The 22,119-nt window shown below is 43.5% G+C and overlaps 1 protein-coding gene across 1 annotated transcript in view; it reads left to right on the top strand.

Moving 5' to 3' along the window:
• Positions 1 to 21,971, top strand: part of LOC145406026 (cellular tumor antigen p53-like) — a 34,331-nt gene extending 12,360 nt beyond the window's left edge. The window contains exons 2-8 of the mRNA XM_080277212.1: positions 3,782 to 4,141; positions 7,190 to 7,396; positions 10,210 to 10,387; positions 16,679 to 16,898; positions 18,650 to 18,800; positions 19,039 to 19,137; positions 19,960 to 21,971. Of these exons, the coding sequence (XP_080133338.1) occupies positions 3,797 to 4,141; positions 7,190 to 7,396; positions 10,210 to 10,387; positions 16,679 to 16,898; positions 18,650 to 18,800; positions 19,039 to 19,137; positions 19,960 to 20,070 (1,311 nt within the window). The 5' untranslated portion in view covers positions 3,782 to 3,796 and the 3' untranslated portion in view covers positions 20,071 to 21,971. The remainder of the gene's footprint in view (positions 1 to 3,781; positions 4,142 to 7,189; positions 7,397 to 10,209; positions 10,388 to 16,678; positions 16,899 to 18,649; positions 18,801 to 19,038; positions 19,138 to 19,959) is intronic.
• The last annotated feature ends 148 nt before the right edge of the window (positions 21,972 to 22,119 follow it).

Genomic DNA, 22,119 nt, shown 5'->3' with positions numbered 1-22,119 from the left:
CTTTTCACAAAACTACCACGTTAGTATCAAAAGAAAGGATTGCCTAAGTTTTAAAAAATCCTAATTTGTAAATTGGTATATTGATAATGAACTGTACTGTGGTTGCCTTTGAATATAGTAGGCAATATGTTATGCGTGTTACATCACAATATATTTGTTTTTTTCGATGTTTGAGGGACATTCAGTGAAGTAACATGTTAATGCAGATTCAGCCATCAGAGATATGCATTTTCCTGTTGCAATCCATTATATTCATATACTCTTGAGTGTAATGTGCGCTAAAAAAAAAAAAAAAAAAAAAAATACGGTCATTGATAAACTGGTTGGTGGAGCTTGACGGTTTCACAAACATCCCTCAACTCCCTAATCCCTATTCTCCAGGAGGAGGAGGAGGGTGGACTGCAACATGGCACTTTCACTATGCACTTCACTGGGTTCACGTCAGCCTGGGGCCACAAATTGTAGTAAACTTGTTACGAGCGTTTTAAATACTGCCCAGTCCTGTACTTGTACTTTTTAAGTTCAGACTGTTGTGCTTGTACATACGTAAATTACCCCATACATGGTCGTTCGTAACTGCGCAGTCATTGATTATGCAGTCATTGTTTTTAGCCATACATCATTAATGAGATGGTGCAGGGGGCAGTTATCGTGTGTGGCGAACCTCGTATAGATAAATACTTGGGCTGCATGTACAGCAGTAATTCTTGCTTTAGAGAATATTGACCCCAGAGAAAGTGTGGATGAAGATTTGGCAGAAGGGGGGGAAAAAAACAATCACGTGGGTCCTTTTACAGGACGATGATCACGCAATCATTCCAATACACTGTTAAGCTTAATTGTGCAAGCAGCATCGTTGACGTGAAAATAAACCATGTTGGATAACCGTCAGTTATTTGCACAAGCTTTCAAGCACACCCATTCATAGTGGTTATTGTTATGCCAGGTGTTTAAGGGGCGGCTTCCCGTCTCTAGAACGCCAGGAGTGTAGCTGGGTTTCCTTTCGAGACTGAAACTTAAACAAACAAGAGAGGGCCAGGGCATAAAAGCATAGGGCAACAACCTTACATGTATATTGACAAAATCAACTGCTGTGGAACAGGTGGACAATCTTACACAGTCTTATAGGCAAAAATCAATACATAGGCTAGCATTAATGGGTATAGTATTGCACAGGATACTAAATGTACAGGAGTCTAAGTTTGGTTCAGGAGAGCAACGACACTGTTACACTGTCCGTGGTAGTGAGGCACTGTCGTGAGGTGTTCACTGTTCTGACACTTGAATTTATAGGCTGAATAAGGGGGGGGGGGTTATTGACTTGCACAAGGGAGGGGAATATTTGGTAGCACTATTTACAGGTGCTGTTATAGGGGCGAGGCTAATATCACTGTCCGTAATAGTCACTGTTTGTGCTTGTGTATTTTAGGGTCGTATGGGTTTTACTTGGCCCCACTGTACACTGGTAACTGGAATTCACCAGGGCACCTGTTCTTTTACACTCACTGGTCTTGGTCTTTTCTGGCCTCACTATATTCTGATATCACTGTAAACTCACTCTCGTGCCTTAAGTGCCAGTCTCACGGTTCACTGTTAGGTCAGTCTTTGGGTCCACTTTGTTTCACTGGGGGGGGGGGGAGGTCCAGGGCTTACAACTCGTGGCCCGGGGTGGGCGGAGGCCCTGTGGGAGTCCCTTCATCCACGGCCAGGGGACCACTCTCAGGGGCGTCTTCTCTCTGCTGGGGCTCGGGCTGTGTGTGGCAAAAGGCCCCTCACTGTCGGGGCTGGGAACTGCGGTCTGGCCCTCGGGACTGGGGCCAAACAGGCATTGGAGGTGCTCACTCAAGTGCCTGGTGGAGGACGGGTGTCGCCTTCATCTGGGTGGGGAACGTCCTCGGAGGGGTGCCGGCTGCAGTCTTCTGCTGGGGGCGCCGCCGTCAGGGCTGGGCTGCAGCGTCACTCTTGGCTGGAGTCCGTCAGGTGGGCGTCCTCTTCCTCCGGACGGAGGAACAACCCCGGGGACAGTACGGGGCCGTGCCACCAATCCTCCGAGCAGTGGTCATCCTACTGGAATTTGCCTCAGTCTGGGTGGACAGGCGGGTAATCTGTGCTCCTGTCGGAAGGCTACTGAGCACAGCTCACCGTCTCAGTGCGGAGTCACAGGGGGCAAGAGACTTTGGTGACTCTCCCCGGCGTGGCTACAGGCCGTCGCTGGGTTCCCTTGGGCAACAGACGGATGGCGGCTACAGGCCATCCCTTCGCTTTCAGCGCGGCTGCAGGCTGTCGCCGGGGCCCGACTCCCTAATGGGCACTCAGGTGAGGTGTGGCTACTGGCCTTCACTTGCCTGTCGGTGTGGCTACCAGCAGTCACCAAGGTCCTGCAAGGAGGGCGACGTGCAGGAGAGGACCGGGTACAGGCCGTCGCCGGTGTCGTGCCCTCCGAGGCAACTGCAGAAGGAGAGGGAACATACCGGTCTCTCACCAGCGCAGCTACAGGCCGTCACTGGTTTCTGTAGGGGGTGTGAGCAGCACTAGGCGGAGTGGCTACAGGCCGTGCCCGTTTGTGGTGAGTGGCTACAGGCCATCTCTGGTGCCCAACTACAGGCCATGGCCCTTGCTTTTTGTGAGCGGCTACAGGCCGTCTCTTTATATACTGAGCGGTTACAGGCCATCTCAGGTGCCCGGCTACAGGCCGTGGCTGGGGTGCTGCTCAGAACTGTTAGCCCAGTTCCACCCCGATCCTGTCGGTGGTCAGCTCGCCTGGAAGGTAGTGCACTTTGACTAAGGTGGTGGCGGCAGGTGAGTTCCGGGGAATAGGTGCGCACAGCCCGGGTGAACTTATGGCCCTGTTGCCCGGGCGCGATCCGCGCACCGTCTAGCCCTCCGTGTCCTCCTCCTGGGGGTGTGGTGGCGGCTTGTGTTATCACAGCCAGCATTTTAGTTATGTCTGAGCTGTCATGACTGGAGGGTTTACTGGAGCATATCCTAGCCTGCATTTACCATACTGTACAACATTGTAAATTGTCACAACTCCTTGAAGATGATCACTTGATGAGGGTCAATATCTCCTGGTCTCTGGGTATTTTGAGTTTGAATATAATGATTATTTATGTAATCAGTGAGTTGATATGACTTCCAACACTTGGGTGGGTACAGTACTCCACCAGTTTCTTTGTGCATACTTAGGTCATTTATTTATGATCAGTTGTGTGTGTTGCAAGGTTTTGGTTAATTGTTAGGTTTATGTTTGGATGGATACCATCATATGCTTTGGAGATAATAGGCGGCATTGTAACTTTTTTTATAATACCAGTTGTAAACTGCAACATACACAAGATTATTAAGATGTTAAACTAGAAAGCACTCAAAGAGCACATACCTCCACCAATGCCATTGCAATTAAAAAGGATCCGGATCCATGGAGATAGGATCCAGATTTGACCCCAAATCTAATAGGGTCCAGATTTGATCTAATCACTTCTTCCTTGGCTTATGGCCCACCCTTCCACAAAATTTCATTAAAATTCCTTGATAAGTTTTTTAGATATTGTCTGAACAAACGGACAGACAGACAGACAGACGTAGGTGGATACATAGGCTAACTTCCTTCAGCTTCGTTGGCAGGGGTAACAAAATAATTGCAGAGGAAGAGGTGATGTATGTCAGTGTGAACCTCGATTGAACTCAGTTCGACAGCTTTGTGTGGTTGCCCATTTTGAAAAATGTGTTTATGTGTATTATATGTGAACAGTATACCGTACAATTTGTATTTATTTTGCAGGAAACCGGTGGCAGGATGCAAGATCAAGAATCTGATCCTCAGGTTGACCAGGAATTGTACTACACCTTCCTTAGAGGTTATTCTCTTCAGGCTCCCACAGGCTTCAACAACTTTGCTGCTTTGATAGAGCCACCTGACCCTCCTACACCACAGAGTGTCCACAGCCAGCAACAGCAACAGCCACAGCCAGAAGTACAACAGCATCATGATCATCAGCAGCAGCACCACCAGCTGGCAGGTGCAATGGTGACCCAGATTGAGTTTCCCAGGGAGTTTGTATACCAGGCATCACAAAATCCTTATGATGACCAGCTTGTGGCTCTACCTGGGGGCATAGTGGAAAGCAGTGATAATGTACAGGTGGGTACACATGCTGTATGGTTCGTCGGGGTTACTCTTCAGCTTTTTTTTTGGGGGGGGGGGATACTTTAGGGAATATTTCCAAGGGGATACCAGAGAGTACTTTAGGAAATATTTCTATGGGATACTTATGAGAATGTACGGGTATGTAACAAAGTTCAGGGAATATTTCTGGAAAGTACTTAGAAAAGATAGTATGTAAAGTGGTGGTAGGGTGAACTTTAGGGAGTATTTCTACGAGACATTTTAGGAAGTATTAGTTGACATACTTGGTGAAATATTAGGAGGCACTTAAAGTAATATTAACAAGGAGTACTTCTGGGAGGACAGTATTTAGAGTTGTGTTTTGGAAAGTATCTCAAAGGTGTACTTCAGGGAATATGTCTTGGTACTTTAAGGGTATTTGCAGTATTACAAGGATATTTTTAAGGTTATATACTGGCTGGTATCAAGCAGTTCTTTTCACAAAGCCAATCTTAACCGCTTTTAATTAGGTACCACGTTTCAATACATTGAGGTGGTTTGACCATGTGGAGAGGATGGAGAGTGAGAGACTGATGAGGAGAGTGTATGTGAATGAGATGGAGGGGGAGAGAGGGAGGGGAAGGCCAAGGATGAGGTAGAGGGATGGAGTGGAGAGGTATATGAGAGAGGGGTGTGTGAGCTGGGAGCAGGGCAGTGAAATGGCGGGGGACAGGGTGACGTGGAGGTGATTTGTTTGTGGCCACCCCGTATAAGGGATTAAGGCATCTGGCAATAGATAGATAGATAGACAACCTTGTTTGACCTTCAGTGTCAAAACTAATGATGTCCACCCCACTGTTTTGGGGGTCAAGCTGAGGAACATTTTTTGTTTTATACCTTGTCCATAAATTTTGACTCCTTCATGGACTTTTAAGATAATCAGATTTTGAAATGGCCTTTGTTGACCTTGAAGACCAGGGCCTGTATTAATAAAAACTTCTAGGAGTACTCCTAAAATTGCTGCTAAAAGTGGTTGTAGCTGAGAGTTGCTTCTAAAAGTTCCTCCTAGGAGGACTCGTAGTAGTAACTTCGCTCCTACCATGAAGTGTTACCAACACACAGGATCTCTGCTTAATATATTTTAAAAATTACCATTACAAAGCCTTAGAGTATCAGTATGTAGTTTAAAAATGAAAAACTAGTTTTTATATATAGAAACAACATCTATTTGATCATATACTGTATTATGAGTCTTTACGAATGTTGATAAAATGGATAAAATGTAAACACATCGTGTGGTCAGCTGATCGTACCTGCTACCATCAGGGCATCGTGTGTACATGGTACAATGACCGTCAACAGTGGCAAAATTTCAAGATTCCACGGCTGCAGATAAATTCAGGAGAAAGAGAAACTGGACGGAGGGAGTGTACGAGGGACCTTTACAAACCTCTTAACAATGTGTGGAGCAGTTAGAGCATATCACATTGCTCACTGATGACTGCGACGGTCCAAAGTCATCACAATTACACTGCTGCATTTTTCCAGTTGCAAGGTACCTAAATAGTATCAACACTTTCATCTCGGATGTGAGAGGATGGTTTCGATGTGTGGGCCTTTCCAGTACATCTCTTATTAAATCAGTAATAAACAGAATGCCCTCACGATCGAAACGGTACCTTCTTACAAGTTCTTGATCATCATATTCCATGAATTCATCCTTCCGAGCTCGAAAATTTCTGCATGGTGGATGGTGTCGGTCAGCCATGGTCTATGTTGTCTTGTCTCTTGGTGTTTGAGGGACGCAGCTACTGTGTTTACTGTCACTAAAAGCCCTCCTAACTCCTTAAAAGTCCTTGTGGAGGACTTTTATTTTTTAGTGATATTACGAGTAAACTTAGGAGTTGAAAGTAACTTTTAGGAGTACTTCTAGAAGTTAGGAGCCAAATTTCACTTTGAGAGGAACTTTTACTCCTAGGAGTTTTTATTAATACGGGCACAGAGTAACACAACCATTGATAAGATTGGTCACACATTAGGGAGGTTCTATGAAGTGACTTTTTTTTTTTTTTTTACCTAAAATATCATCATCCACTCACTTGATGTAGTGCTGTTCTTGAGTGTCTGTCCTTTCCTCTTCTCCATCCTTCTTTCCTTCCATCCTCTTCTGTCTTTCTTTCCTTCATTCTTTCCACGTCCCTCTTCTGTCTTTCTTTCCTTTATTCTTTCCTCTTACTTCTGCCTGTGGGTGACTCTACACTGAGTGACAAGCCAAATGCAGGAAACCATTTACTATGCTGGGTGGTAACCATATAACCAAATTTTGGTGCATGGTGGTTTAGTGGGTAATTAAAGCACTCCAATCGGATTAGGATGGTGAAGGTTTATATCCAAGGGGTGGTTAGGGTTTATTGCCCACGTAATGCCACTCAGGGATGAGTGAGGCTGGTCACTCTCATCTTAAATGTCAGGACCAACTTTCCTAGCCCTGGGCTCTTGTGGGGCAGTGTAGGATTGGACGATAAATGAATGAATGAAACCTCCTTCTGTGGTTTTATCGCATGCTCCCGACCTTAATGCTGGCTTTTTACCACCACTACCTAGCGTAAACTTAACTGTGGAGGCCGGTCGGCGCCAGCCTCCAATAAGCAAACAAAATTATTGAATGGCAGTGTGTTGATGAGTTGAGTTAACCTCCCTCCCCTCCCCTTTTCTCCAAGTTGAAAGTTTGTTTTTTAGTACTTCAAACCTTTGATTTCTGAAACAAGCATGTTTCACCAAAAGTAGCATTTTGCATGCATGCATCTTTGTAAAACCCATTATATCCAGGTGACTTTAATTTGCTGTGGCTGCCACCCAGTGATTATATTAAACTTAGGTGGTGTGTTATATTGAAGGGGTTTATTAAGACACTGTTGAACCCCTTAAATGAAAAGCCTCTCCTAAGCAGATTAAAACAGCAGGAGATGACAAAAATACAGTGACAAGAAATTCCTGGGCTCAGTATCAAGAACCAGAAGCAAGCATTTTGCCTGCTTACATCAAAGTGTTTAAGTAACCACTAACTATCTCTTGTGTGGCCAGATACCTGATGGGTCGGGTCAGCTGATTGTGCCTGAACAAAGGAATCAGCTGCAGGTGGGGGTGGTGGAGGGGGGGCCCAGCACCGTGGTGGCTGACAGCAGCAGCACCACCACCCTGCCACCAGCACAACCACCATCGCTGCAGCCGTGGCCTGGACGATATAACTTCACTGTCTCTGTACCTGTAGACAATAGGGACAGAAATAAGGTTAGGATCCAAATGAACATTTTTTGCAAATGCCAAAATATGAGTGATCATTTTTATGATAAAGAAGAAACTCTTTCTTCCCTTTTACTGCAGATAGATGTAAGCTCAATAACCAGATGAAGCATGTGTATCCACGAAGAATAAGTACTACTTGTGAAGTACTGTTGTGTATAACATTAGTCGCACTGATTTATTCCTAGCTTTGTGTGTGTGTGTGTGGTGTATGTATGTGTGTGTGCGTGTGTGTGTGTGGTGTATGTGTGTGTGTGTGTGTTTTAGTAAAAAACTATGTGGTGTACTAGTTGATGTTTGTCACAACTTAGCTGCCTTATCAACACATTTACAGTTCAAAGTTGGCATCTGACAGTCACTGGCAAACAGAACAGCTGTATCCTAAGAACTCTGCCACAGGAAAAATCAGCTAACAGATACCCACATGCACTGTGCCACGGATGGAAGAGTACCATCTGAAAGTAGACACTGGAAAGCATATATTTTATTGTTACATTATTTTTTCTTTGTAGATATGCTTCAGATACAACTGCCAGATCGTCAGAATTTAATATATGAGGCACTACTGAGGAAGGTGTGGTGGAGAGAGGAGGTTTTGAGTAGTGGTAGAGTAGAATATGTCTGCCATTTCTGACCTAGGTTGTCCCACCCTGTGTGAACATTTCAGAGGGTATGGTAGTATGTGGTTTTACATGTTTGCACCCTGTCAAGGCTCCCTCACGTACTATATACAGAGCCAATCACATCAGCTACAATAAAACATCCACGTGTACCTCCTCTGAACATCTCTACACCCGTGCATGAAGCATCGAGTCGGGAGCAGGTTACTTCTCCGGTGGCAGACAGTGGTATTCCTTGACCCTATGGATCTATTGTCTTTCAAGATCCACAAAACACAGCTTGAATGTGTGCAGTACAGCTGCCCACCGTTGTCAGATGTGTGCTTATATAATCGTTATGTTCGTACATGAAGCTTCACTGGTTAGTGTACAGTCACAATTTTTGCATACAAAATCACCGGCATGCAAGCTTAGTCATGTGTTTGTTCCAAGATGGCCTTTGACCTCAATCATTGTTAGCTGTGATAGTGTCTGATGTGGTACGGTAGTGTTGTGTTGAAGTTAGGTTAACAGGTGAAGTGAAATAATTACCAGATTAAGTGAGCTTAGTAGTAGGTGGGGGCACTCACCATCAACTTACTCGATGTAGTGCTGCTCTCGGGTGTCTGCCCTTTCCTTTCCTCCATCCTCTTCTGTCTTTCTTTCCTTCATCCTTTACTTGTCCTTCTGCCTGCGGGTGACTTTACACTCCCTCTTTTGTCTTTTTTTCCTTCATTCTTTCCTCTTCCTTCTGCCTGTGGGTGACTCTACATTGAGTGACAAGCCAAATGGTTTCCTGTACACCAGGAAACCATTTTCTATGCTGGGTGGTAACCATATAACCAAATTATGGCTCCTGGTGGTTTAGTGGGTAATTACGTGTTCCAATCGGATTGAGCCGGTGTAGGTTTATATCCAAGGGGTGGTTGGGGTTTATTGCTCGTGTAATGCCACTCAGGGATGAGTGAGGCTGGTCACTCATCTTAAATGTCAGGACCAACCGCCTAGCCCCGGGCTCCTACACTCCTCATGGGGCAATGTAGGATTGGATGATGGGTGGATGGATTAAGTGAACTTATTATGGTTGTGAGCAGCAAGTATAGTGCAGTGAAGTGAAATAACTACCAGTTTTGGTGAGTGGGAGATTTGTGTTTTATGCTGTAGAGTGGGTGACCCTTGGTCAAAAACATATCCACATTCAACCCATGTTATGACTGGATATACAATAGGTGTGATTAAAAATATTTATATATATATATATAAAACTCTACTCATAAGTAGTGGAGAGCAAGAGCATTGTACCATTGTGTGTAAGAAACAGGCAGTGCATATATCATGAGTACCACAAGACTGGGTAAGCAGCAGGCCCCACTTACAATATATCACGAGTACCACAAGGTTGGGTAAGAAACAGGCAGTACTTACATCATCAGTACCACAAGGTTGGGTAAGAAACAGGCAGTACTTACATCATCAGTACCACAAGGTTGGGTAAGAAACAGGCAGTACGAATGCTACAGGCAGTACTTACATCATCAGTACCACAAGGTTGGGTCACGTGATCTGGTATGACCAATATGACCATAAACCCAAACAGCATGTAGTTTTGGTGCAGAGGTTAATAGAAGTCTTACATGGAGCACTCTTGATGTTTGGCCACGTGTGGTGAATGGAGAGTGAAAGAGATCATTGACGAGGGAGTGTGTGGGTGAGGTGAAGGGGACGAGGGAAACTGAGATAGAGAGATGTGTTAAAGAGGTACCAGTGTATGAATGAGATTGCTGTGTGATGGAGAAAGAGAGGGGGGGGGGAGCAGTTTAATGGCAGAGAGGGCAATGAGGAAGCAATGTGTTTGTGGCCACCCCCTTTGGGATTAATGTGTCTGGCAATAGAGTTGTATGCTAACTGATTTTTCATATACCCTTTGGGATTAATGTGTCTGGCAATAGAGTTGTATTCTAACTGATTTTTCATATTTTTATAACACGTTTTCCATTGGAATTTTATGTGCACATTATCCTTTGATGTCCTCATGTATGTTATTGTTGTAAAGTATGCTGATATTAAAACGTTGTACATAACATACAAAATCATGTGTAATATGCAAACAAACCACTGAGGAATAGGTGCTACAAACCACCTGAAATTTGGCCCATAGACAGGTATGCGGTTGGCCTAATCAGTTGTCTTTGGTTCCGGCAGTGGTGCTTCAGCCAGATGCAGCGTAAGCTGTACTTGTGTCCCAACGTGGCTGTGCCGGTCAATGTAATGGTGAACCAGTGGACCACAAATGCATCCATCTTTATAACACCAGTTTTCAAGGACAGCCGCTTCAGATTGGACCCAGTCAGGCGCTGCTACAACTGTAAAAGTCAGCAAGGTAGCATATCTTGATTTGTACAGTGCTGTAAGGGAAATATTGATTAGTTTTATTTGTGATTCAGTCATTAACCTTTTGAGATGGGGCTGTCTTTTTTGTTTTATTCAATTAATTTTATTGTTTGTTCTGCCAAGGATAGACTTACCAAACTGGAGGGGTTAGACATAGCCTTAATTAACCTCTTCAGTAAAAGAGGCCTTTCCCAAGCTGAATAAAAATGTTTGGGAGCAGCAGAAATAAACCAAAAAGATGCTCCTGGGTTGTAGGTAATGATTGTCTACCCAGTACCAGGAATATATTGGTGCTCACATTACAGGATGCAAAGCTAAGGAGATTATTCCCCCCCCCCCCATAAACTTCATGCTACAACCCCTATTTTTGCAGGGTTTACTCTAACGGCCTCTCCTCACCCCCACAGCAATTCCAGAGCATCCTACCCATTTCTTCACCATTTCTCCCCATAACACATTCACTCTTTGGAGGATATTTTAAAATAAACATTCAGTGCACTCAGACTACTAATTGTACAACACCTTTGTCTGTGGGTGGACTTCCTTGCCCACAGCCCAGCAATATTCCGGCCCATCCCACCAGTGTCTGATAATCATGCCCTGTTCTGTACGTCTCCGTGGTATGCAGTTGAAAATACACTTGTGCAGCAAAGCATATCATGCCATATTGTAACTTATGCTGATATATATCTATTGGCCCAATTTACTCCCCTGCAAAAAGTATCTTTACCTAAGTGATTACTGGTTTTGTAGCCAGGATCGTTGCCATTGGCTTTATTTTTTTCTGTAGGGCACGTTTCGAAGTAGATAGTGTATTTTATGTGTTATTTAAAATTCTCTTAATAAAAGTATAGGCTTATTTATTTGAAATTACAGAAAAATGTTTTCAAACATTGCACACTTCCAGCATGTAAAGATGGAAAATGCTGGCCACTCTAGCCTGTCTCATTTGTGTTTCATATGTAGGTGTCGCTTACTTTTGGTGGTACTCTATAGCATTTATGCATCTCACTCTTAGTTTTTGAATGTACTGTACCGGTACTTCTGACCCTGTCTGTCTGTCTAACTATTGCCAGATGCCACAATCCTGTAAGGGGTTGCCACAAATAAATCACCTCCATGTTGCTCAGTCCAACGCCATTTCACTGCCCTGCTCCCAGCTCACACGCCCCCTCTCTCATATACCTCTCCACTCCATTCCTCCATCTCATCCTCGGCCACCACCTCACCCGTATGCACTCTCCTCGTTAGTTTCTCATTCTCCATCCTCTCCACATGGCCAGACCATCTCAGTGTGTTTCTCCTAACACTGTCACGTTCATACCACAACGGTCCTTCACTTCCTCAATTGTCAGCCTGTCTCTCCATGTGACTCCACAGGCTTCTCTCAAATAACTCATTTCCACTGCTCCCATTCTTGACTTGTGTCTTTCCAGCAACGTCCAAGCTTCACTTCCATATTTTAGAGTTAGTATCACAATATTGTTATGCAGTAACTTTTTCACTTCCATGCTCACTTCCTTGTTCCTTATCACTGTTTTCAGAGAACCAGCAACCTTTCTTCCTTGTTGTACCCTTTCACACAATTCACCCTCCAAACTTCTATCCTTACTCATCACAGTACCCAAGTACTCAAACGCTGTTACATTGTCCATTTCCTCCTCATCCAGCCTCACTGTACATTCAGTGGCTTCATTTCTCTTAAAGGCCATAACTTTACTCTTCCCAATATCCACCTTTAGATTCTGTTTCTTACACACTCTCCCAGGCTCATTCACCAAACCTTGCAGCTCCCCTTTGTCTTCACTTAACAATACCATATCATCTGCAAACAACAGCACAGGGAGTTTCCAAATACTGCCCTCTCTCATAAGGGTCACTTCAACATCCACTGCCCTGCTTTGTATCTTTTTTATAACCCCATCTATATGTAGATTGAACAACCATGGGGACATGACACATCGCTGTTTCAGTCCAACCTTCAGGTAGAAACACTCACTCAGTTCACTGTCCACATTCACTGCAGTCAGCTCCCTCATACATACTCTTCACGGCATTCAACAACTTCCCATTTACTCCAGATATTCTTAATATTTTCCACATTCCTTGTCTATCCACAGTTTTATATGCTTTCTCCAAATCCTTGAAGGCCGAATACAGTTTGTTTCCCATTTCTAGAAACTTTTCCACTAAAGACCTCCTGTCCTTCCCTTCTCTTACTCCCCCTTTTCATTTGAACCTTGACTTTCACCACCACCATTTTTTTTTTTTTTAATACAGCTACTGTTTATCTTTATACTTTAATATGTGAAGGTGCCGGGGGGAGTGTGCCCTAACATGGTCCCACCCGCGGTACTGTATATACATGGGTGGCTCTGCTGCCTGGCTTTTTGATTGCCCCATTATTTTTCCCTGTCCCCCTCAAGGAGGGGGATGAACGAACTGCAGGAAAAGGGCATCTTCAGGTGGCAGTCCACCAAGTTGATGTCTACATTGAGCCAGGGGCCACAACAACAACTACAGTACCGTATGTGAATGAACTAAACTAAACCCTCCAATTGGAAGATGTATTTTTTATTTTATTCTGGCAGTTTCCAGTTATAATGCTTTGGGGAGACATTCTGAACTGGAAAGTGGATACAACCTTCTATTTACGGTGTCACTCTGAGAGTGGTCCCTGAAGCTTAATAAATCAACTGGAGGCAGCATGAGTTAAATAATCTGATGGTACAGTAGAATGGAAAGTGGATACAGCTTCATTTACCTTGTCACTCTGAGAGTGGTCTTTGAAGCTCAAAAAATCATATGGAGGGAACAAGAATAAATTAGTAAAATACATCACCAAATGAGTACTGTAATACGATTGATAACATTGTAATCAGTTGCCAATAATCATTAAGAAGTTATATCCCGTCCATACTTTGTGATTCCAAATACCCACTTATGTGATCTGAGCAATTTCTCCTAACAGACTCCCATGCATATATGCAGCAGTGCACAAGGCAAGTCATGTGGTTGAGCCAAAATGGCCACCTAATGTTTATGTGCACAGAAACTTGTTCTGAATCAGCTGCACACTGTCCTGTCTTCTCATCACCCCTTTGAAAAATCCATGCCACTCACCCATTCTGTCATTTGTCTCACTATGGTGATTATGTCTCCTGTCATGCATCCATCACCTTGCATTTGCATAGCCATTTGGACAATCTTAGCTGTTGTATTATTGCAGTGTAGGTGCATGACAAAACACTTTCAATAGGTAACAAAATGTTCTTACTGCTTGTACTGGATAGTTCTTGTGGTAAAATACCATAAAATGTTTTTATACATCTGCTTGCTGGCATTGCGGGCCTGTCTCATTTGTGTTTTGTATTTAGTCAGTGGCCAACTTTTGGCTCTTTATTCATTTCCTTGTATGCCTCTCACTCTCTGTTTTGATAAAATATTCTTAGTGCCTGTAGCTCCTGTGGAAAGTGCAACACAGTAATCCCGTGATTATCCGGATACTCCGTATCAGGACGTGCTCCATATTCGGACGTTAGGCCTTGACTCTATTATTTCTGTATCCGGCTTTCTTTCTTTGTATCCGAACATAAAAGTTCCAACATTGGCAGCTGGGCTGCTTACAAATTAAAAAATATTGATTGGGTGGTCAGCCAGCCTCTCTGGCCATGCATGGGTAATAGACCAAACACACAAGCTGAGCAAGAATGCCTGTCCAGTTCCCTACCAAATGTCAAATCCCTGGGCTGCCCCTATCACTTGGAAAGTTCTGCCAGTGTGCGAGTAACAAGCCCATAATCAACAAGCTGAGCAAAACAACTGTCCAGCTCTTCTGAATGGTCAAAGTCTCCAGGCCACCCTCACTTCTCACCCCACCATCCCTCCTTCATCCCATTCCATGCTCAGCACTGCTAGGCATGTCTCCCTTCCCATCCCTCTGCCCTCCCCTACCTCTGCCTAGCTTGCTGCCCCTCCCGCCATCCCTGTATTGCCACCAGTGAGTTATTTAAGAGTTTGGTAGTTTAAATGAAGACTATTTGTCATATCAAAATTCTGAAAACACCATGAGAAGGCTTGAGAAATTCTGCATCTAGACATATGCTTAGCTCTTGCACGGTGCAGGCAAAATTTTGCACTAGGATGTTGGGAAGTTATTTGGAGCTATTTTTACTCTTCAACAAGTTTATTCTCACTACATTTCTGTACTTATGCTCATCAGTTTTGTGTTTTTATTAGCTTATAATATAACACCAGCGAAGATGATGGTATGCAATTTGTACCAGAAAAACCAATTTCCAGGGACAAATTTGGCTGTGGAAATGTTTTGCTTTGTACTGAGGAAGCAGCCATGGCTGGGTTCTCCACTCTCTTGGCATCCCAGAAACTTACTGAAAACCTATGGTTTCCGATAGGGTTAAAATTCTTTTTGCAGCCGTCGTCATCATTGATTTTATTGTGGATTTTTATTGTTTATGCTTTGTTTTCTTAGTGCCTAGTATTATACTGGATGTCTACATAGCAGAAAGACTGAAGACTGCCGCAGTTAGGAGGGGTACTGTTCAAATAGGTAGGGGATTTGTGGATTTTCGTTGTTCATGCATTGTTTTCGTAGTGTCTGGCATTACATTGGATCTTCCCATCTGTTTTTTGATGTCTAAATACAGCTGAAAGGCCAGAGAATACTGCCAGGATTGGGAGGGGTACTGTACGTATAGGTTGGGCATAGGTAGGGTATGGGTACAGTGGAGGATATTGCTCCATATCTGGATTTTGCTCATATCCGGACATGCCTGTGGCTCTATTACGTTGCATAAATGAGGGATTACTGTACTGTGTTTATGTACGCTGGCAGCACTAGCCTGTCGCTTTTGTGTTTCATGCATAGCTAGTCACTTGCTTTCAGCTTGATTCATAGACATTCATGTGTCTCACTCACTTTTAGTAAATAATAAATTATTCTTTGTTTCGCTAGCTTGTTATGTGGAAAATAGGAAAATGTTAATGTGCCCCCCCCCCCCCCTTTTTTTTTTTTTTTTTTAAATAAATAAGGGTAGGCAACCCTTGATGAAAAACATATGCCCATTGAACCTATGTTATAATGGCATTGCTCTATGAGTGGCTGTCACATGATATAACCTGGTTGTATAGTGAGGGTGGACTGTATCACAATCCATCTTCCCTCCTGCCCACTGCATACAGTTCATTCAGTTTCACATGTATTGGGTACCTTGTGGTGTGGTGGTTGGAACACTTACTGGAGAGACAGCCTTCCAGAGGTTTAATCCTCAGATGCCTGGAGGTTTCTCAGCCATGGTTAATCCTTCAAGGGGAGTAGGCTGACCATCTGCCCTTGAATGTTATGGACTACAGTAACCCAGCTGTAGAACCCTGCATGTTTGCTTATTTTAGTTAATTTTTTATATTTTTTCTTAACCTCTGACCCTTTTGTTTTCTTCATGTAGGTGCTGGGACTCGTTTAGACTCCCATTTAACCTACATTGAAAAGCAACGTTGGGTCTGGTTAGTACTTGGATGGGTGACCGCCTGGGAACACCAGATGCTGTTGGCATAACTCCCTACGTGTTAAGTGGGGTTGGTGGAGGATTAGTGCCCCTCCCTGTAAAACAATTAACTCAAAGCCCTTGACCACCCTGTTTGGGATACATGGCGTCTGGCAATGATGAAAAGCTTTCCATGCGTATTGTATAACCCTGGGTGAATCAGTGAGTTGGGGCAGGTCACTTCTCCACAGGCAAGAAGAGGAGTCCCGTGACCCTGTGGATCAGGTGCACTTCAGGACCTATAAAACATAGATAGTATAGTCCATGTTAAGCATCTGCAAGCTGGCTGCTACAGTGCATGTGTTAGAAGAGAGTCCTAGTAGAGAGAGAACAAAAAAAAAAATTTAATCCCTTGCTGTACTTTGGTAATTAAAATAGACTGCAAACAGGATTGGGGGGGGGGAAGTCAAACTGGAGGGTCTACAGGTGGGGTGGAGTAGAGGTGTCTGCTGTGAGAGAGAGATAAAGAAGGAGGATATAAAGATGAAAGATAACAGACAGGAGGAAAGAAGGGAAAAGGTTAGAGAGAGAGAGAGCTCAGGATGATATTATTGTTTATTCTCTGATTGTTGACAGACCCTCAGCATGATGATAGTGTTCATTCTTGCATTATCATCCGGCCTCATCCACCCATCCATCCTCTCCAGCCCCAAGATGGTATTGTTGAGTATGATGTCAGGACCAACGTACTATTAGATCTGATATTATTTTTTCAGAAAGGACAAACCCTAGCCTGGCAGAACACTTGGTGCAGGTGGAGGGTGAGGGTTGTGAGTACCGGCTGATGAATGAGCGTCACGTGGTGAGTGTGCCGCTCCATCCTCCACCACCTGGGGATATGGCATCCACCATCCTGGTCAAGCTCACCTGCCTGACCTCGTGTGTTGGTGGCCCTAATCGACGCCTGTTCTCCCTGGTCTTCACACTGAGGAGCAAGTGAGTGGTTGGGATAGCCAGTCAGTCTTTATTTAACCCATTAAACCAGAGAACAGTATCATATTCCTCTGCTGCTAGATAGTATTGATTAAGTTCTGCATAGTCTCTGAGGAGCAAGTGAGTTGTTGTTGTTGATCAATCCCAGTCTGTTTGACTGATGAGACCCATCAACCACAGGCAAGCAACTGTCCCTGCAGGGCCGTCCTGTGCAGTGAACCAATGTTCCCATGCGGTTGACAGTGCCTTGCTGTAGCGTGGCATGAGGAAGAGTATGGAGGTTTGGTTCCTGGGTGGATGCTGCATTTGTATCTTTCCATCCAGTTAACATGGGCACCCTAGCAGGCTGCACTTCACCCCAGGATCTGGCCATATTGTTACCATCCAATGTTGTAAATGGTTTCCTGGGTTATAGGAAACCATCAGACTTGTCACTCAGTGCAGAGCCATCTGAAGTGGAAAGAAGAGTACAGTAATAAAAAGTGACTGGAAGAAGAGGGAGAAGTCGGAAGAGACTAGGCCAGGCACTGAAATAGAGTATTTCAGGTGAGCGAAGAAATAGGCAGCACTAGATCAAGTGAGTGGATGATGGTCACCAGCACCAACCACTGGAACAAGTGTGTGTCATATACAGCCATTCTTTTCATCCCTTTCAGCCAGAGAACATTAGTATATCAAATTTCCCTGCTGTATGATGATTTTTATTAAGTTCTGCATAGTCTGTAAGTTCAGGAAGTGCCTAACAGTGTACTATAGCCCTTGCCATATTCGAACGTGTGTCAGCTCCAGTGTAACGGTCATGCTACTGCCATACAAGTTTGTTCAGTTCTTGGGTCTTTACAGTTAGGACCGAGTGGCTATGATATTTGCATTTTCACCCCTTGATTCAAGTGACATCTTAATGTAGGCTGTTGCACACCCAAACAGTTTCATTCGACTTGCTGGTTCATGTGTGTTATTTGTTTCTTTTAATATCTTGATTGCCATTATCCTAAAATTGGTAGAGTTAATTTCACTGCTATAGCCATCTGTTAAATCTTGCTGTAATTCACACCTTTCCTGACTCGAGCCTTGATGTTCTGGTAGAATCTACCTTTAGGAGATTATGCATTTTCTGTAGTTGAGGCATCTTCATACTCTATCTCCAGATCAAATAAACTGAACGATACCATGCTTACTCGGAAAGAATCTCTGTACTGGGGTTGACTATAATACAGCTTGTGTTTTCTGTCGACACTGGAAGATGAAAATAAAGAGCCAGAACCCACCAATTTCTTTCTAACAGTTGCTGGAAAATGTTGGGAGAAATGATGTGTGTAGTAAGATGTGATACTTTTGTGAGTCTTAGTTGGAACTTGAACTACCTACCTGTGTTTACTTGTGGCTGAGGCACCGATGAACCTACACATGGCGACACTGTGCTCCCTGGGCGGAGAAGCTGCAGTGTCCAACCAGGATCCAGACCTCCTCATATTTCCCTGCACCTCAAAATGGGAAGAACTCTGGTCTGATCTGGGTGAGGCATTGTCTGCTGCAAGAGGGTGTTGAATCCCTGCATGGTTTATGTACTTCATGTACTGTATTGTAGGGCAGTCCCAGAGAACTGGTTGTTTAGATGTAGTTAATGGGTCTGCCCAGCCAGATAGACTGGGTTAAAGCAGTAACATCATCTTGTGGCTGAGTGAGGATTGTTTGCTTTACCTAGTCCACTACATTTTGGCAAGCACTAATAGGTAAATTGAACCCTCTTCCAGCACAACTGGTGAAGAGATTGGCCGTCAAATCCTGGATGTTAAGTGTTGCAGGTGTCCATCAAGAGACATGGGAGTTGAGGACAAAAACTGCGCTTCTGTCCAGCGAGCCAACAACAGGAGTGATGTCAGTGATGAGGAAAAGCTGGCCAAGGTGATTATCTTGTTTGCATGTATGTTGGGTTCTTTTTTCATTAATTGTTGAAAATGACCAAATTCCATTATGTTTATGAGAAAGTATAGTATTTAGATAATTCTAGGAATGTTATTACTGAGACTGCATATATAGCCTTCTTTTAGGATGAGAAGGGAATGATGAATTAATCAGAATACAGTATGTACGACTGAAGACTAAAAATCATACCTTTACTGAGCTACTATAAACCAATCAGGTCCAACTGCTAGCATCGACAGTCTCCGTTGGACAAAAACGAAAGAGGTCCGACATCAAACTGGAACCGGGGACTGGCACCGTATATGTGGATGTGCCGGTGAGTGGAGCTGTTGCTACCAGTTTGTTGCATAATGAGATATGAGTACCATTTGTTAATCTTATATCAGTACCCTTTCCTACTGGGTAAATTCTAACTACAAAGTACCTGTTGCTGGTTCTTTGAAAGCAGTGATAAGAAACAGGGAAGTGAGCATGGAAGTGAAAAAGTTACTACATGACAGTACTGTATTGTGATACCAACTCTAATGTATGGAAGTGAAGCTTGGACGTTGTTGGAAGGACACAAGTCAGGAGTGAGAGCAGTGGAAATGAGTTATTTAAGAGGAGCCTGTGGAGTCACATGGAGAGACAGGCTGATGAATGAAGATGTAAAGGAGCATTGTGATGTGGATATGGATGTGATAGGAAGCATTATGAGGAACACACCGAGGTGGTTTGGCCATGTGGAGAGGATGGAGGGTGAAAGCCTGACGAAGAGAGTGTATGTGAGTGAGGTGGAGGGGGGAAGAGGGAGGGGGGAAGAGGGAGGGGGAGGCCGAGGATGAGATGGAGGGATGGGGTGGAGACGTATATGAGAGAGGGGGGTGTGAGTTGGGAGCAGGGCAGTGAAATGGCGGGGGACAGAGCGACGAGGAGGCGATTTGTTTGTGGCCACCCCAAACGGGATTGAGGCGTCTGGCAATAGATAGATAGAAGTACCTGTTACAATATAAAAACCATATGCAGTACAGCTAGCCATTTCATGTTCAGCTTCTGCTACATAAAACATCCTTTGATTTTTGAAAATTGCAAGTATTTGATAATTATAGATTATCGTGAACAGTATTATGTATTAACTATTTTCTTTCTTTTCTTCTAGACTCCTGTGGAATTTGAGAGGAAAGTGAAGGTGTTTATAAATACCCTCGTGGCAGAGAAGTACATGAGGTTGAATCTTAAGGGCCACCTACCCTACCCTGATGTAGAGTAAGGCCATTGTTATCCTTAATTTTCCCTGGCCAACCATTATTTTATTTTTTCTTCTTCTTCATCTACTTATTATGTGCCTATAAATTCCACACAAGTGCCATTTTTCTTTGTATCAAGGTTTCTGAATTTTGCTACTTCAGAATGGTTGTTGAGTGTATTTGTTGTTTGAAAGTTCAATTTATAGGAATGAAAGTAATTACCTTATTGTATATATCTAAGATGTGGAATATGCTAATATAACATTATGGCTGCTTTCACACGAGACCACCGGTGGCCGCAATTAGTTGCCTCCCATAGTTTTCAATGGAGCCTTTCATACGAGGCCACTGCAGTTGCCAGCCGGCAACCAGCTACCGGCGGTGGCTCACTCGCGCAACTAGCGTCCGCCACTGGCAGTTGCTGTAAAGCATTTTTTCAAATTGGAGCTTTCATACGGCTACACTAGTTGCTGGTCCCTTCACACTGGGCCACCAGTTGCACCCACCGGTGACCTCGTGTGAAAGTGGCCTAAGGACTCAAGTGTTGAATTATTGGGAGCATAACAGCTGGGAAGTAACAGTAGTGCAAACCTGGGAAAAGAATGTACTGTACTGTGTCTACTCTATACACACACTTTCATTTTTGTTAAGTACATAATCTTTTTTCTACTTTGAAGTGTTTCATGAAAGCATCATATAATTAGATAATTTGTTTTGTGCATTGCAGTTTACAATTTGATGCATCGTAGTGTGATAGGTTTTGTGAAAAATTGTTATGTGCAGTCTCATGTGTAGACAGGTTGTTGTTGTGCGACCCATCAACTGTAGGCAATAACTGCTCCTGCAGGGTCATCCCATGCAGTGAACTGTTGTACCCTTGTGGCTAACAGTGCTTCACCACAGCGAGGCACAGGAATTGATGTGGAAGTTTTGTTCCTGGGTGGATGCCACATTTGCATCACCCAATTAATAGGGGCATCATGGTGGGCTGTACGTCATACTGTTACTTGGGTGTGATTACCACCCAGCGTTGTAAATGGCTTCATGAGTTGCAGGAAACAACATGGCTTGTCACTTGGTATAGAGCCACCAGAAGTGGAAAAGAGAATAAATACTGATATTAAGGTTAGAAAAAAGTAGAAAAAGAGGACGACAGACACAAAAAGAATGATAGACATGATGGAAGTAGGTAGCACTACATTCAGTGAGTGGATGATGGGTACCCCCACCTACCACCAATAAACAGATGAAGTGGGAAAGCAGATTTTTGAGAATGTAATGATTTTATTTTTAATTTTTTCCTGCCAATATCCGTTATTAGGGACATTATTCTGGTGCCTTTTAAGGTTGAAAAGCCGTGGTTTTGCAAGGTTTTTAAAACCATTTCATGATGCACAATAGTTATGATTTATGTTACTCTGTTCTTGTATTTACATTTGGCATAATTCTCCAGCAGGCTAAAATTAAGAGCTCCCAGTATTTTTAAATACTTTCCCTTGATGTTATAACTTATATATTTATATAAACTCATGTAGGTATACCATTTACAAGTATAATGCATTGTGTTCATGGTAAGTTTGGTGTAATACACATGCCATACATTCCATTTGTAAATTATATTTGGCATCTACTTTAAATATTTATGCTACAATTTCCCAAGAAGAGCTAAGGTTTAATTTTAGGCACATAGGCAGTATTATTATTATTATTTTTTTTACAGGAATAATGCAGCAGTTAATTTTAGAGTAGCTCTTCAGAATCATGGAAATTGATTCATGCTCAGCTGTAGACTCCACCTGACGCAAACATCACTTCCCTCACACCAGCTCGTCACTGCTATTTACACCCTCCCGCCATTGTGGCACGGATGACTTTAATATCAGTCATGTGTAATTATGTATATTATTAAAAGTTTAATTTAGTTATATGCAGTCTGTATAAATTTCACAAAAAATACTCGTTTATTTTTCTTTCTACTAAGCTGATCACTGCAATGGCATGCTTTAATACTATCAGTCTGTCTATAGCCAGACAACACAATCCTGTAACCTGTTGGGGATGGCTGTTTGTCT

Source organism: Coenobita brevimanus, chromosome 69, assembly GCF_032717465.1.
Source record: "Coenobita brevimanus isolate Jiangsu-jjx chromosome 69, ASM3271746v2, whole genome shotgun sequence".
NCBI classification, from domain to species: Eukaryota; Metazoa; Arthropoda; class Malacostraca; order Decapoda; family Coenobitidae; genus Coenobita; species Coenobita brevimanus.
The sequence above is the reverse complement of the archived record's forward strand: the minus strand, read 5'-3'. Positions and strand labels throughout refer to the sequence as shown.